Raw genomic sequence first — 12,500 nt, 5'->3', positions numbered from 1 at the left:
GTGTGTGTGTGTGTGTGCGGGGTCTGCATTGGGTTTATATCTGTGCTGTTGTCTGTAAAAGAGATGGAATAGGAGTTGGATGATGTGAAGGACGGAAAGGTGTCGCGTTACACACGCAGTTAATCTCCTTTTGCATTTTCAGCTGCGGCTGAAGCGGTTGGTCACTCAGGGGCGGGGCTAGATCATAGTTAATAGAGGGCCAGGGGTTGTGAAGAGTTATCAGAAGTGAAAATATATTCAAAATGGAACACAAAAGAGCTGTGGGCTAAATTGTACCCGGGGCGCCTTTAGGAAAATAATGTTCTGACTATGACTAATCCTCGAAAATAAATGATGCTTACACAGTCATCACACAGGCACACACAAACACAAACACACACACTACACACTCACACACACACACACACACAAACACACAAACTAAAGCCTTTCCAGCACAATGTACTGTTGGTACACTACTGCTGCTTCGTTTGTGGTGTGTTGAAGCTTGGCCACTTTAAAACCAAATGCAGCTTTGGTTGTTTCCCTATACGCTGGGCACGACGTCTCTCTCTGTGTGTATATGTGTCTGGCTTGCTGTCATGTCCCCAGCGTTCAGCTTATATGACATCAAGAAGCAACTGCGCACTTGCTAAGGGGCTACCCTTACACGAGTTATTCCACAGTGGCTCAAAGTGCTTAACGTCAACTCATGTACACACACACACACACACCCACACACACACACACACACACACACACACACATTCAGAGCAGGGTCAGCTACACAAGGCAACAAGCCTTATGTGGAAGGCGGTATTGGGTGTCTTGTTCAATGACACCTCGACATTTGAACCAGGGAAAAACCAGGGATTGAAACCAGTAGCGTCCCTCCGGTTTGTAAGGTGGGCCTGCTTCTATCTCCTGAGCTAGTGAACTAGCCGCCCACAGGACAGACCTTGGAGGCAAACGATTCTGTAGCACCAACTGCAGAGCAGAAATACCAGGAAAGAGATACAGGAAAGAGTCAATATATTCTATCCCATGCTCTGTCTCTGTAATCTACAAGCACATGCACTCAAGGACACGTGCAAAAACGCTGCTAGACTCATGCACACACACACACACACACACACACACACACACACACACACACACACACACACACACACACACAAACACACACACACAGAGAAGCACTCCCACTCCAACCCACACACACCCACACAAATAAACACACACACACACACACACACACACACACACACACAGTCACTTGTTATCAGAAAGCTTCCCACGCAGCAGATATACAAAAGGCCCAAACCGGAATGGGAGGATGAGAAGAGGAGTGGGACTGGGCGGACAGAGAGAAAGAGACAGTGAGAGAGAGAGACAGAGATACAGAGAGAGACAGAGAGACAGAGAGAGAGAGAGAGAGAGAGAGAGAGAGAGAGAGAGAGAGAGAGAGACAGAGATACAGAGAGAGACAGAGAGAGAGAGAGAGAGAGGCTCAGGGTAGACGTGATCCAGATAAGTACACCACAGAGGTAGGGGGGAGGAGAGCTATAGAAGGGGTGGGGGCGGGGGGTTTACATAAGGACCACCAGATCAAGAGTTTGAAGATGGGACACACGGCAGAAACCATGGAAAAGACGTTTGATTTGGAGCACTGCACCAGGCAGTGGGACCTGGGCCGCCCTGCACGCATAGAGCCTCAGCCCCACGGCCTACCCACCAGTCCAGACTGCATTGCTACCACCTCTCTCTCTCTCTCTCTCTCTCTCTCTCTCTCTCTCTCTCTCTCTCTCTCTCTCTCTCTCTCTCTCTCTCTCTCTCTCTCTCTCTCTCTCTGCTTAATTGGCATGGCTTAAAACAAGTTTGCAATGCCAAAGCATAAAAAGACAACAGCATAATATAAAATGAATGCAAACCTTTGTGAGTACATCAAATAACACCCAAAACCATTGGATAAATTAACAAAAGACAATATCAATGTATTAAAAGTATACTTATTTACATCTCTCTCTATCTCTCTATCCATCTCTCTCTGTCTTTCTCTCTGGTTCCCTAGCTCTCTCTATCTCTCTCTCTCCTGGCCTGGCCTGTTTCTCTTACGTAAGAGTGTTATTTGCATAACAGCCTGTTTTGTTTCTGGTTGTCTTTATTGTGTGTGGGTTTTTGTTTTGTGGTAATTTTTTTTGTCGTTGGCTCTCGGCATTGAGTGGACCGTTTAGATACGATGGTTAATATGCTAAGGACGTAACAGCTAGTAAATACCCCGCACTCAGAGCAGGTTTTAAACAAGAGGGTGACGAGATAGAGATAGAGAGAGAGCGAGAGAGCGAGAGAGAGAAGATCACAGGGATAGAGAATCATCTCCTCTTAGAGAGGCGCGAGGTAGAGAAACAAACACAGAGAGAGACAGAAAGAGGTGGTATAACAGAGAGGTATATGAAAAAACAAAGAGAGAGAAAGAAAGAAAGAGAGTGAAACAGAGAGGTTGAGAAACAGACAAGGTGAGGGAAAGAGGGAAACTAACCCAAACAGAGAGAAAGAAAGTGAGAGCGAGAGAGAGTGAGCGAGAGAGTGATAGAGAGACATCCGATGGCCCTGCCATCCATGGGAGCCAAGTGGCATGGGGCCAGAGGAGCTGAAACAGCTGTCATCTCCCAACGCATGGATGTGGAAGAGAGAGAGAGGGAGGGAGAGAAACACAGAGAGAGAGAGGGAGGGAAGGAGAGCGAGAGAGGTTGAGATGGAGAGAAATGTAAAGAGAGAGAGAGAGAGAGAGATGAAGTGAGATGGTGAGAGAGAGAGAGAGGAGATGAGAGAAGGAGAGAGAGAGAGAAAGAGAGACAGAGAGGAGGGAGAGAGCAAGAGAGAGGGCGAGAGAGGTAGAGTCAGACAGAGGCTGACGGGCCATGGGGATGCTATACAATAATAGGCTTTACACCGTCCTCTGCTGCTGTTCACATCAAGTACTCTGGTATTATCCTCTTCAGGGTGGGGAGAGGAGAAGGGGCAAGGAAGGGGGGTAGAGAGAGATAGCAGGAGAGGGTGGGGGATATAGAGACAACCCAGCTCTGCTATTACCCGTCGCCGTAAGTCTGCAGCGAGACCTCTTCCAATAAATACACAAAAGAGGTGTTAGGAGGAAAGCTGCATACAAATATTCCCCTCCATGTTGCTTTTACATGTACACACACACACACAGGTAGGCACGCACACACGTGCACAATATAAACACATACACCCACACAAATGAACACACACACAGACACAAACACAGGAACACATTCGCAAACACATGGACACACACCAACACACAATATAAAAACCACACACGCACGCACACATGAACACATACACACAGACGCAAACACAAACACAGGAACACATTCACACACACACACACACACACACACACACACGCACACACACACACACACACACACACACTCACACACACCTGACAGAATTATTTGCACTCACAGGAATGCCACCTATACAACCTCATTATAACGGCCATGGCTGAGCGACTAGGTGATGCTCCAGCACCAGCGGTGCTACCACTTGGCTGTGAGGAAAGTATTTTCGATGCATGGCCATGACGCACAGAGACTTATTTTGATACAGCTTCTGATGAGTTGGGTTGCGTTGACAAGAGCGCGCGTCTTACCAATGTAGGTTACAGCAGACACCTGACTGTGGCACGGGCAAACTGAAGGACACTGTTAGAAATGTATCTAAACAGAACGACCATGAATGTGACCATCGCAGTCATTGTGAGGCGGAATGCAGAGTCTGATGGTCGTTTGGTGATTTGCTGATTGGATTCAGATGAGTAGGCTCCCTGTGCAGCCAGAGGATTTTATAGCTCCATTATTGGGCTGTTCGAGGTAAAGTCAATTCATTTTCTTGCCAGGGCTTATGTGGAGAGTGAACATTTGCATAGCTTACGTTTTTCACATCGATATTCATTTCACGACTTGGTCTAAAAAGAAAAGAAGGATTTGTCATATATTGTGTTTTCTATCTAAAAATACATTTTCCTGTGAGGAGGCTACCCAAGAATCGGCGTGCCATATAGACGGTTAGACGTGGACACGCTTGCAAGCTCCCCGCTGTGACCTTGACCCCCAAAGTCACGGCACTCCTCTTATTACGCTCCCCAAAGGGGAACTCGTTGCCTGGGCGTCCGCTGCCTATTGTCATTGTCTCACCAGCGCAAACTCGCACGACCACTGTGCTGGGATTGGAGAATCCATTTCAAGCCTGTAATGATACTCAGGCGCAAAACCACAATTGACCATAGTTAGGGCTACTGCAACTTGCAATTACACGGAAAGCGACAATAACGCTGCTTTCGGATTTAAGAGGAAAAGAGAGAGCTGAACTGAGTCCGGTCAACAAGCCCATTTAGTTTGGTTATTCTATATTTTTTCACAAACGCGTTGACGGAGACAAGTTGCACCCCTAATGCGCAAAAACCATCACAACCTCGAAAACTGCATAAGAAGTCAAGTGAAAAATGCATCAGCAAATAAATAACAATTTGCATTCCCTGTTGGCAGGTCTCGCCTATTTTGCTCAATAAAATAAATGCTCGCACCACTCAGCGGAGCGGCGAGGTCGCCGGCGTGTGCGTAAGACTAGATGCGCGTGACTCATCCAAGTGCTGCAAAACAAAACCACCGCTCGCGCCGAGGTGTGTTTCCTTGTTCGGTGAGCGAGTACCGACTCGATGTGGCGGACAGGTCTAAGCGGAGGTGTTCACAATAAAGAACGGAGAATATAGGCTGATCAGGTCCAATACACCACGAGGTACAATAACACAAGGGTTCTCTCAGGACAAGTATCCACTCTATCATCTCCCCCTTTCTTTATCTGTCTCTCCCTTTCTCTCTCATGTGTCTCTCCCTCCCAACTCCCTCTCCCCCCCCCCCCCCCCCCCCCCCCACCCCCATCTCTTGCCGGCTCCCCCTCCCCATCCCCATCCCCATCTCTCTCTCTCTCTCTCTCCCTCCCTATCCCTCTCTCTCACACACACACACACACACACACGCACACACACACACACACACACACACACACACACACACACACACACACACACACACACACACACACACACACACACACACACATACACACACGCACACTCATGCATATACTCAAGTCGCACACACAGAACACCTGACGAGCTGAAAAAAGACGCACAAAAGCACAAGGCCTATCCGTGCGTACGTGCATGCATACACTTGCGAATGTACACGCACGCCCGTTCCTATGGTGAGTAAACTAGACGCATCTCCATACCAGGACCCAATGTGTGACCGCGCGCACTCACATCGCCGCTGCAGGGCCCCGTGCACTGACGGCGCACAGACACGCGGACTGCACGCACACAAAAACACCACCTCTTTCAGATGGCTCACCTTTTAGAAGAATCCCATAGATAGTGCAGAGGGTGAAGATCAAATGACGTTTGAAAATCATCCTTTCTTCCTTCTTGTATGCTCTTGCTTTCCGCGCAAATTTCTCTCCAGTCTCCTCTCACTGGATGGTGTGCCGGATCTCCGGGAAGAAGAGTTTTTCTTTTTGTATTATGTCTCTTTGTTTTTAAGGTTCAAATGGAGGAAAAACGTCGTCTGCTCCGCTCTAGGGTTGCAAAGCGGATATTTCTTCGGCAAACAGGAATCTTGTCTGTTTCAGTTGTAGGCTTTCACCCGGCGTCAGTAAAGTCTAGGACCGAGGGACGTTGATCGCTTGCTCCGGGAGATGCTGCCACGCGCTGCTCGCAGAGTCTACACTGCTGATCCAGGCTCGCCAACACAAGACCGTGTTTTGTCCCGCCTATTCGGATTGACGGACATGAGCTGTGAACCAATCAGCCATTAGCAAACCGTGGGGGCGTAGTGTGTGCGTGGGATACAATTTGCCCAACTGCCTAAACAGTTCACTGGCTGGACGCGAAGAGTTGCCGGAAGACCTGCTGGTTTGCACATCGGCCCTGGTAATAAGAGCACGTTATATAATTCTCAACAGATAAATAATAGATCGAAGGGAATTTGACTATTTATTCTGGGGATGGTCGTAAAAGGAAGAAAAACGTTTTTTTTTTATAGTGGTGATATATGGTAGACACAGTAGCCCACTGCCAAAATTAACAAATATTAAACAATAAACACTCTGGATAATCAGCCATCACTCAAATAATATTGATCAATAATTATGTATATCTATCTATCTATCTATCTATCTATCTATCTATCTATCTATCTATCTATCTATCTATCTATCTATCTATCTATCTATCTATCTATCTATCTACAGTAGCCAATCTATCCATCTTTCTTTAAATATATCTATCTATTTATTTATCTGTCTGTCGGTCTGTCTGTTTGACTGTTTACTTGTCTTTCTGTTCCTCAATCCATCTATCTATCTGTATGTTTATCTGTCTGTGTCTATCTATAGATATCTGTCTGTCTGTCTATCTATCTATCTATTTATCCTCTGTCCGTCTGTCTAACTATCTGTCAATTTAAACAGTAGAGTAGGTTGTTTTGGGTAAGGAGGCTAAAGGTAACTCTCTGAAGTTAGCGTCAATTACCCCCTAATCTCCCGGTGTTAATTCCTTTATTAGCTTCCTAATCCAAAAGGCTTCACCCTCCAACTCAGTATGCCAGTCGCGGCCCAGCGGCGGCGGGCATCTGTTTGAGCTATAGATTCAACTATGAAAGGTCAATATCCCCGGCCTGCATGTGTTGTTGCCTGTGAAATGTCACATTATGTTTTGTTACTGTTTTAACATAGCTAGAGCGCTTCTGCAGATTTACAGTCCACACCAGCCGCCGTCTTGTGCAGGATCCGCACGAAGGAGGGGGAACGATAATGTAGTGGCATGGGTGTTTGACTCAAACAGGAAAGGTACTGGGTTCGATGCCCGGTGTCTACCACCTACAAGCATCCTTGAGCAAAACACCTGTTCCGAAGTGACTTGTATCGGAGCTCTCTGTAAGTCACTCAGTGAATATGAGCCTTAACTTTATGGAGCACCTAGCATTTTACAGGGGATGCACTTCATCAACATATCTCTTTTTTTTTCTCTTTCGTTATTCTCGGCTGAAATGTTCTGAAATCTGACTCACTTGGAAGATACTCTTACCGGAGATAACAGCTTTTTGGAAGGCCTGTCGGGATGTGGCCCCCGAATAGAAGCTGAGAGGCTAGGTGTAACATTCTCAGGACCGGAGGGCGGTCTTCTAAGGGGTATCTTATGACAGTCTCTGCCCGCAGGCTGCACTCTGCCACAGCCTGGCTCCTACGTTGGTGGTGAGGAGCTGTATCCTCCAAGAACCACAGTGGTCAATCACAGGGATCCACACACCTCTCCCACTCGGGGAATGCTATGCTTGGTTCCTTCTTTACCCGTAGCCTTTGTCATTCGATTAGAAAAGTAATAACGCATGTCAGACGAAAATAATGTCAAGGTCCTTCCACCGAATTCCACATGAACACACATTTTTCTACTGCATTTGAAAGCTTGAGGTGGAGTGCCATCATAAATCATTAGAAACATTCTGTTTTAATTGTGTTTTTAGCTGTCTACCCCAATGCAAGATTGTGTGGCAATAGAGAGTTATTTTGGGGATGCCTTGAACAGTATTTCAGTAAATAAAGTAGGAAATTAACGAATGACAAGGACCTTTAACTAATGAGGAGCAGTGGAGAATACGAAAGCAGTTAAAAGGAGATTGTCTGGTGTGTGACACTGAAAGCAAATATACTTGACATGGTCTTTTTTAATAAGAACTGAAAGATTGGTAAGTACGGAACAAGTGTTATGATTTGACCTGCCTTAGTTTCAAAAGAAATCGATAGAAAGACGGACAAACGGACTGAAAGGACATGTGCCATTTATATGTAATTGGAATGAGCTCACACAGCTGAGGTCCCTCATCAGACCAGTCCACGTGCTCACACACACATACACACACACACACACACATACACACACACACACACACATACACACACACACACACACACACAGACACACACACACACTCTAGAGAGTCCAGAACCTCTATGGACCACAACTTGCACGCTTCCGCAAAGGTTCACGCATGCACGCGTACACAGACACAGACACACACACACACACATACACACACACACACAGACCCACGCACACAAGCAGGCACACGCACACAAACACAAACACTGCCCGCGACTTGCCTCTGGGTGAGAGAAAGCTGGCGAAATTGAGTTCATGGTGGTCCCTTAGCAACGCTGAGCCGAGGCTGTGCTATCAGGCCGAATTGTTCCGGTTCCTCTCAGCTTCACGCCAGCACCCCCCCCCCCCCCCCCCCCCGAGTTCAGCTCCACCTGAGCTCTACTCCACTTCACATGACCTCTGTAAAACTCCACCCCAGTTCCACTCCGCCCCATTTATGCTCCTCCTGCTTTCAGCTCCACCCCCCCCCCCAGGTGACCTCTGTTCCACTCTGCCTGAGTTCAGCTCCGCCCCAGTTCAACTCTGCCCCCATCACCACCCCACCTGAGTTTAGCACCCCATCCTCCAGTATTGCCCGTACTCCGATTCACCCGAGCTCCAATCCACTACAGATGTTCCACTCTGTCCAAATTCCAAATCCATGCAAGTTCGGATCTACTCCCTTTGAATTCAGAAGCACTCTTCTTGAATTCAGCACCACTCCTCCAGATATCAGTCCCGCTCAGCCCAACCCAAGTCCCTTTTAATGCAGCTATTCCTGAGTTTAATTCCACTCCAAGTTCAAGGGCGGGGCTTTACTCCAGTGCTGCACACTGGAGAAAAAACTAAAGACAGACAACAAATAAGAGGATTCACCTTCATACTTTCTGAAATACAAAATGATCATAACTCAAAGTCAATTATTGAATTATTAAGGATTTTGGTTTAGTGCATGTTGTCATTGTTTACAATACGTATTTATACATAGACCTTTTTCGGACAAAATTTGAGTTAACAGAATATACACACATACAGAACACAATTTGCAAAAATTATCCATTTCAATTCAGCCAATCCACTAAATAAATTTGAAGGAGTTCTAAAAGTTGTTAGGTAGTCAATGCAGTCATTTGAGGGACGTAATGTTGAAAATCATTGCAAGGCCACTCTTATCGGCTGGCGGTCGTTTCTTTTTCAAGTAATCTTCTGAAAGAAAATAGCAAATTCTTTAAAAGGTGGAAAAACCTTTTAGTTGCGGCATTAATAATGGTTCAGTTGTTCAATGAAATTGTTCATTCATATCCAAACACCTCACATACAAGATAGAAAACAGTAGAGAGGCTTGAGTAGCACACTGTACAGCGAAGTGATGAAGCTTGATGAAGAGCAAATCAAATGAAGACAGATCCTCAATATTATAAAAACTCACCCCCTCAGTTATTTTTGGCTGGGGTGATTGACAGTCATTGAACTGCCCATAAGCTCCCATTATTAACTGTCATTTTCTAGTCCACATTCTGTCCCAGTGCCCCCCCCCCCCCCCTTTGGCCTACACCCCCTCACCCCAATCCTCCTCATGTTCCGTGGCGTTGATGGGTGGACGGCGAGGCCACAATGGAGTCATTAATTCCGTTGCGCCGAGCAAGCGAGGGCACCGAGCGGAGAAGGGAGGGAGAGATTGATGCGTCGGCAGGCCCCACATCCTCCCGTCCACTGTGCCAAAGGAAAGAAAATTACAAGGCGGAGGTGTTGCATGAGTGAGGAGAGAGAGAGAGAGAGAGAGAGAGAGAGAGAGAGAGAGAGAGAGAGAGAGAAGGGGGGGGGCGTGGGTGGGATCTAGGGGATGAGAGAGCTACAGAATGATAGGGATAGTTAAACGTAATCACAGTCATTGTTCCAAAGTCGGCCTGCTGACAGCTATACCTGAGCACACCAGACGGAGCTGATGCATGCATATGTGTGATCGTCTGGACATGAGTTAATGTGGTGTTTGACAAGCCATCTCCGGCAAGATCATTTTTTGATTACATGATTACATTTATGTGACATACAATGATTGAGCGAAGATCCGCCTATTTTCTGCTGTTTTCTTTATGGTGTGGTTCTCAACTACTTTAACTCTAATCAAAGTCCGGCAGCATCAGTTAATTATCTGTTAACCAAGGGAGCTGAGCTCTATAATGAACCCCAGAGGCAGATGGACAAGGAACTGGAGTGCCCGCTGTACTCAGTTAAAGTGCTCAATCCAAGGTACAAGATTGGCAAATGTGCAAAAAAAACCTCTGAATGAACCTGTTTAAAGTGGTGGGTTTTGCCTGCAGTTTGGCTCCTGGGCCCAGGTCATGGAGAACCACTGTTGGAGGCTGCAGGCCATCACAGTGTCTTCTTAGAGACCTTAGAAACCGTATGAAAGTAGAGAAGTAAGCAGAAGCCAGGGAAACCGAGCAAGCAACCTTTCTTCCAGCTGAAGGCGGCAGAATAGTGTGGGATAGAGCGACGTTGGAGAACATGTCAAGGATGAACAGGATGAAGGCCATGATGGTGTAGACAGGCCAGTAAAGAAGACCATGAACTAGTTGAAGCAAGGACCAGACTTTGCATGGGGATTTGGCAGACCAGAGCCGTATCGTTACCATGTTTGCATTATTATTAAGTCATCAGCAGATGCTTCAGGCCAAAGCAACCATCATTAAGGAGCAGGTAGAGGTAAGGGATTCTTGCCAAAGGATTCCTACTGGTTAAAAGAATTATATTTTGATTCCCAGCTGGACTTTCTCAGCTAGGAGTCAAACACCCAATCAGTATGCTATAATGCCCAAATATTGTGTGCATGCGGGATAGGTTAAGACCTGGAGGTGTCAACCTCAATGGTGGCTCATCAGAATATATTAGTCTGGAGAAACTGAGGAGGGCCCACTGTGGGTTCTTCAACACCATAACACCCACTGATGGCTTGGAAAGAGAAGGAGAGAACCGTCCCCATACATGTGACCCAGTAGAGTGGTAATAGATGGCAATTCTCTCTTCACACTGTGAAAAAAAACTGCTGTGGAAAAAGGTCCCTCTACTCCAACATTGTGGTGCCCGATCAAGCAGTGAAGATCAGAGGCAGGTTGAGAACCATGGTGTGAGAAGAGGTCCTGAACCAGCCCATCCTGCACTGTTTGAGATGTTTGTCTGGAGGCAGGGCAACTAATTCATACATTACGGGTTTTAATCACATAGTTTCAATGTATTTGTTTCCCTCTTCACTATACTTGTGGCCAGTGAGAATCTTGGTTTCACACAGGGGTTATTAAAATACATTGTGTTATATCGTATTCGTCTGTGGTGTGTGTGTGAGTCATTGGAAGTGAATCTTTTTTGGTCTTTATAATACGGATCAATGTGACAGTTTTTGGTCTGGAGAAAACTGAGAGGCATAAAATAAAGTCTTGCTTCCCTCTGACGCGACGCGGTCATTGGTCACACAGTTGGGTGCGATCTCACTCTTTCAATGCTGCCGAAGACCTTCTGAAGATGTGTGGAAAATGTAGAAAATAGCATGAAGTGTCGCGTTACCAATAAGTGTCACAACAAGTTGAATTCAAAGCTGGAGAAGCGTTAGCGATCGATATGCTATCGTTCTATTTCAAACCGTTATGACAGCAACGAGAGACTGTCGTGGTGCGCTATAGGTGTGGTTGATTCAGTGCTGAAAGAAACTTGCCCAGATCTGGCCATATTTTGTGTCCTATTTTTTGAAGAAATGATCATGTGAAGTTAATGAAATATTGGCCTAATAGAAAATCCTAGAATCATTAGTAGTGAAATTCAACAACATATTCTTGTATAATTATCATTTCAGTTTTTTCACATTGATACCGGATAAAAAGTAAGAGCGCTATGATTGCTCAGCACAAGAGTGTATTTTAAGTTTGCTCTCAGTTAGAGCACAATACATTAAAACCCTAATTTAATAAAGCTCTATTAAATAAAGGGTTTTTTGGTCTATGACAGCGCACACAAAATCCATGAGAATTGCACTACTTCTCTCGTTCAACCTCTGTCTTCTGCAGTTCAACCCAGATGATGTGTGCAGCGATTACAGAAATAACAGACTGATGATCATTGCCCTCCTTGTACGGCCCTGGGAATGTCTATTATACAGATTGACTAGCGGCAACCTCCCAGAGTGCTTTGGGGACAAGTTGATGTGCAATTTGCCTCCATTTGTCCATAGATAAAGTCATCGTGTTACTTTTGCATTCAGGTTTAGGGGGAGAATGAATTTAATATCTGGTATTTGGATCCAGATTTCTCCATCTGGTTGACATGAGTTTACAAAGAAATTAAAAATTGATTTGAGATGTTTTAAATTCTTAATAATCATGATATGGTTTAACTTTTGCTTAAGAAACGTTTATTAGTCTTAATAAAATTATATGCTCTAATCATATTCCATGCCAGAAGGAGTTTTCAAATTGGTGGTTATTCACTAAAACCCTTTTCTTATCTGTGCCAGCACCCCATCCCATCT

The 12,500-nt window shown here is 45.7% G+C and overlaps 1 protein-coding gene across 1 annotated transcript in view; it reads right to left on the bottom strand.

Moving 5' to 3' along the window:
• Positions 1–5,478, bottom strand: part of cadm2a (cell adhesion molecule 2a) — a gene marked incomplete at both ends in the record, with an annotated part of 178,317 nt that extends 172,839 nt beyond the window's left edge. The window contains one exon of the mRNA XM_079738906.1: positions 5,418–5,478. Within this exon, the coding sequence (XP_079595032.1) occupies positions 5,418–5,478 (61 nt within the window). The remainder of the gene's footprint in view (positions 1–5,417) is intronic.
• Positions 5,479–12,500: the final 7,022 nt, after the last annotated feature.

Source organism: Pollachius pollachius, assembly GCF_949987615.1.
Source record: "Pollachius pollachius genome assembly, chromosome: 6".
In the NCBI taxonomy this organism is placed as follows: Eukaryota; Metazoa; Chordata; class Actinopteri; order Gadiformes; family Gadidae; genus Pollachius; species Pollachius pollachius.
Note: the sequence above shows the minus strand (reverse complement) of the source record. Positions and strands in the feature narration are given on the sequence as shown.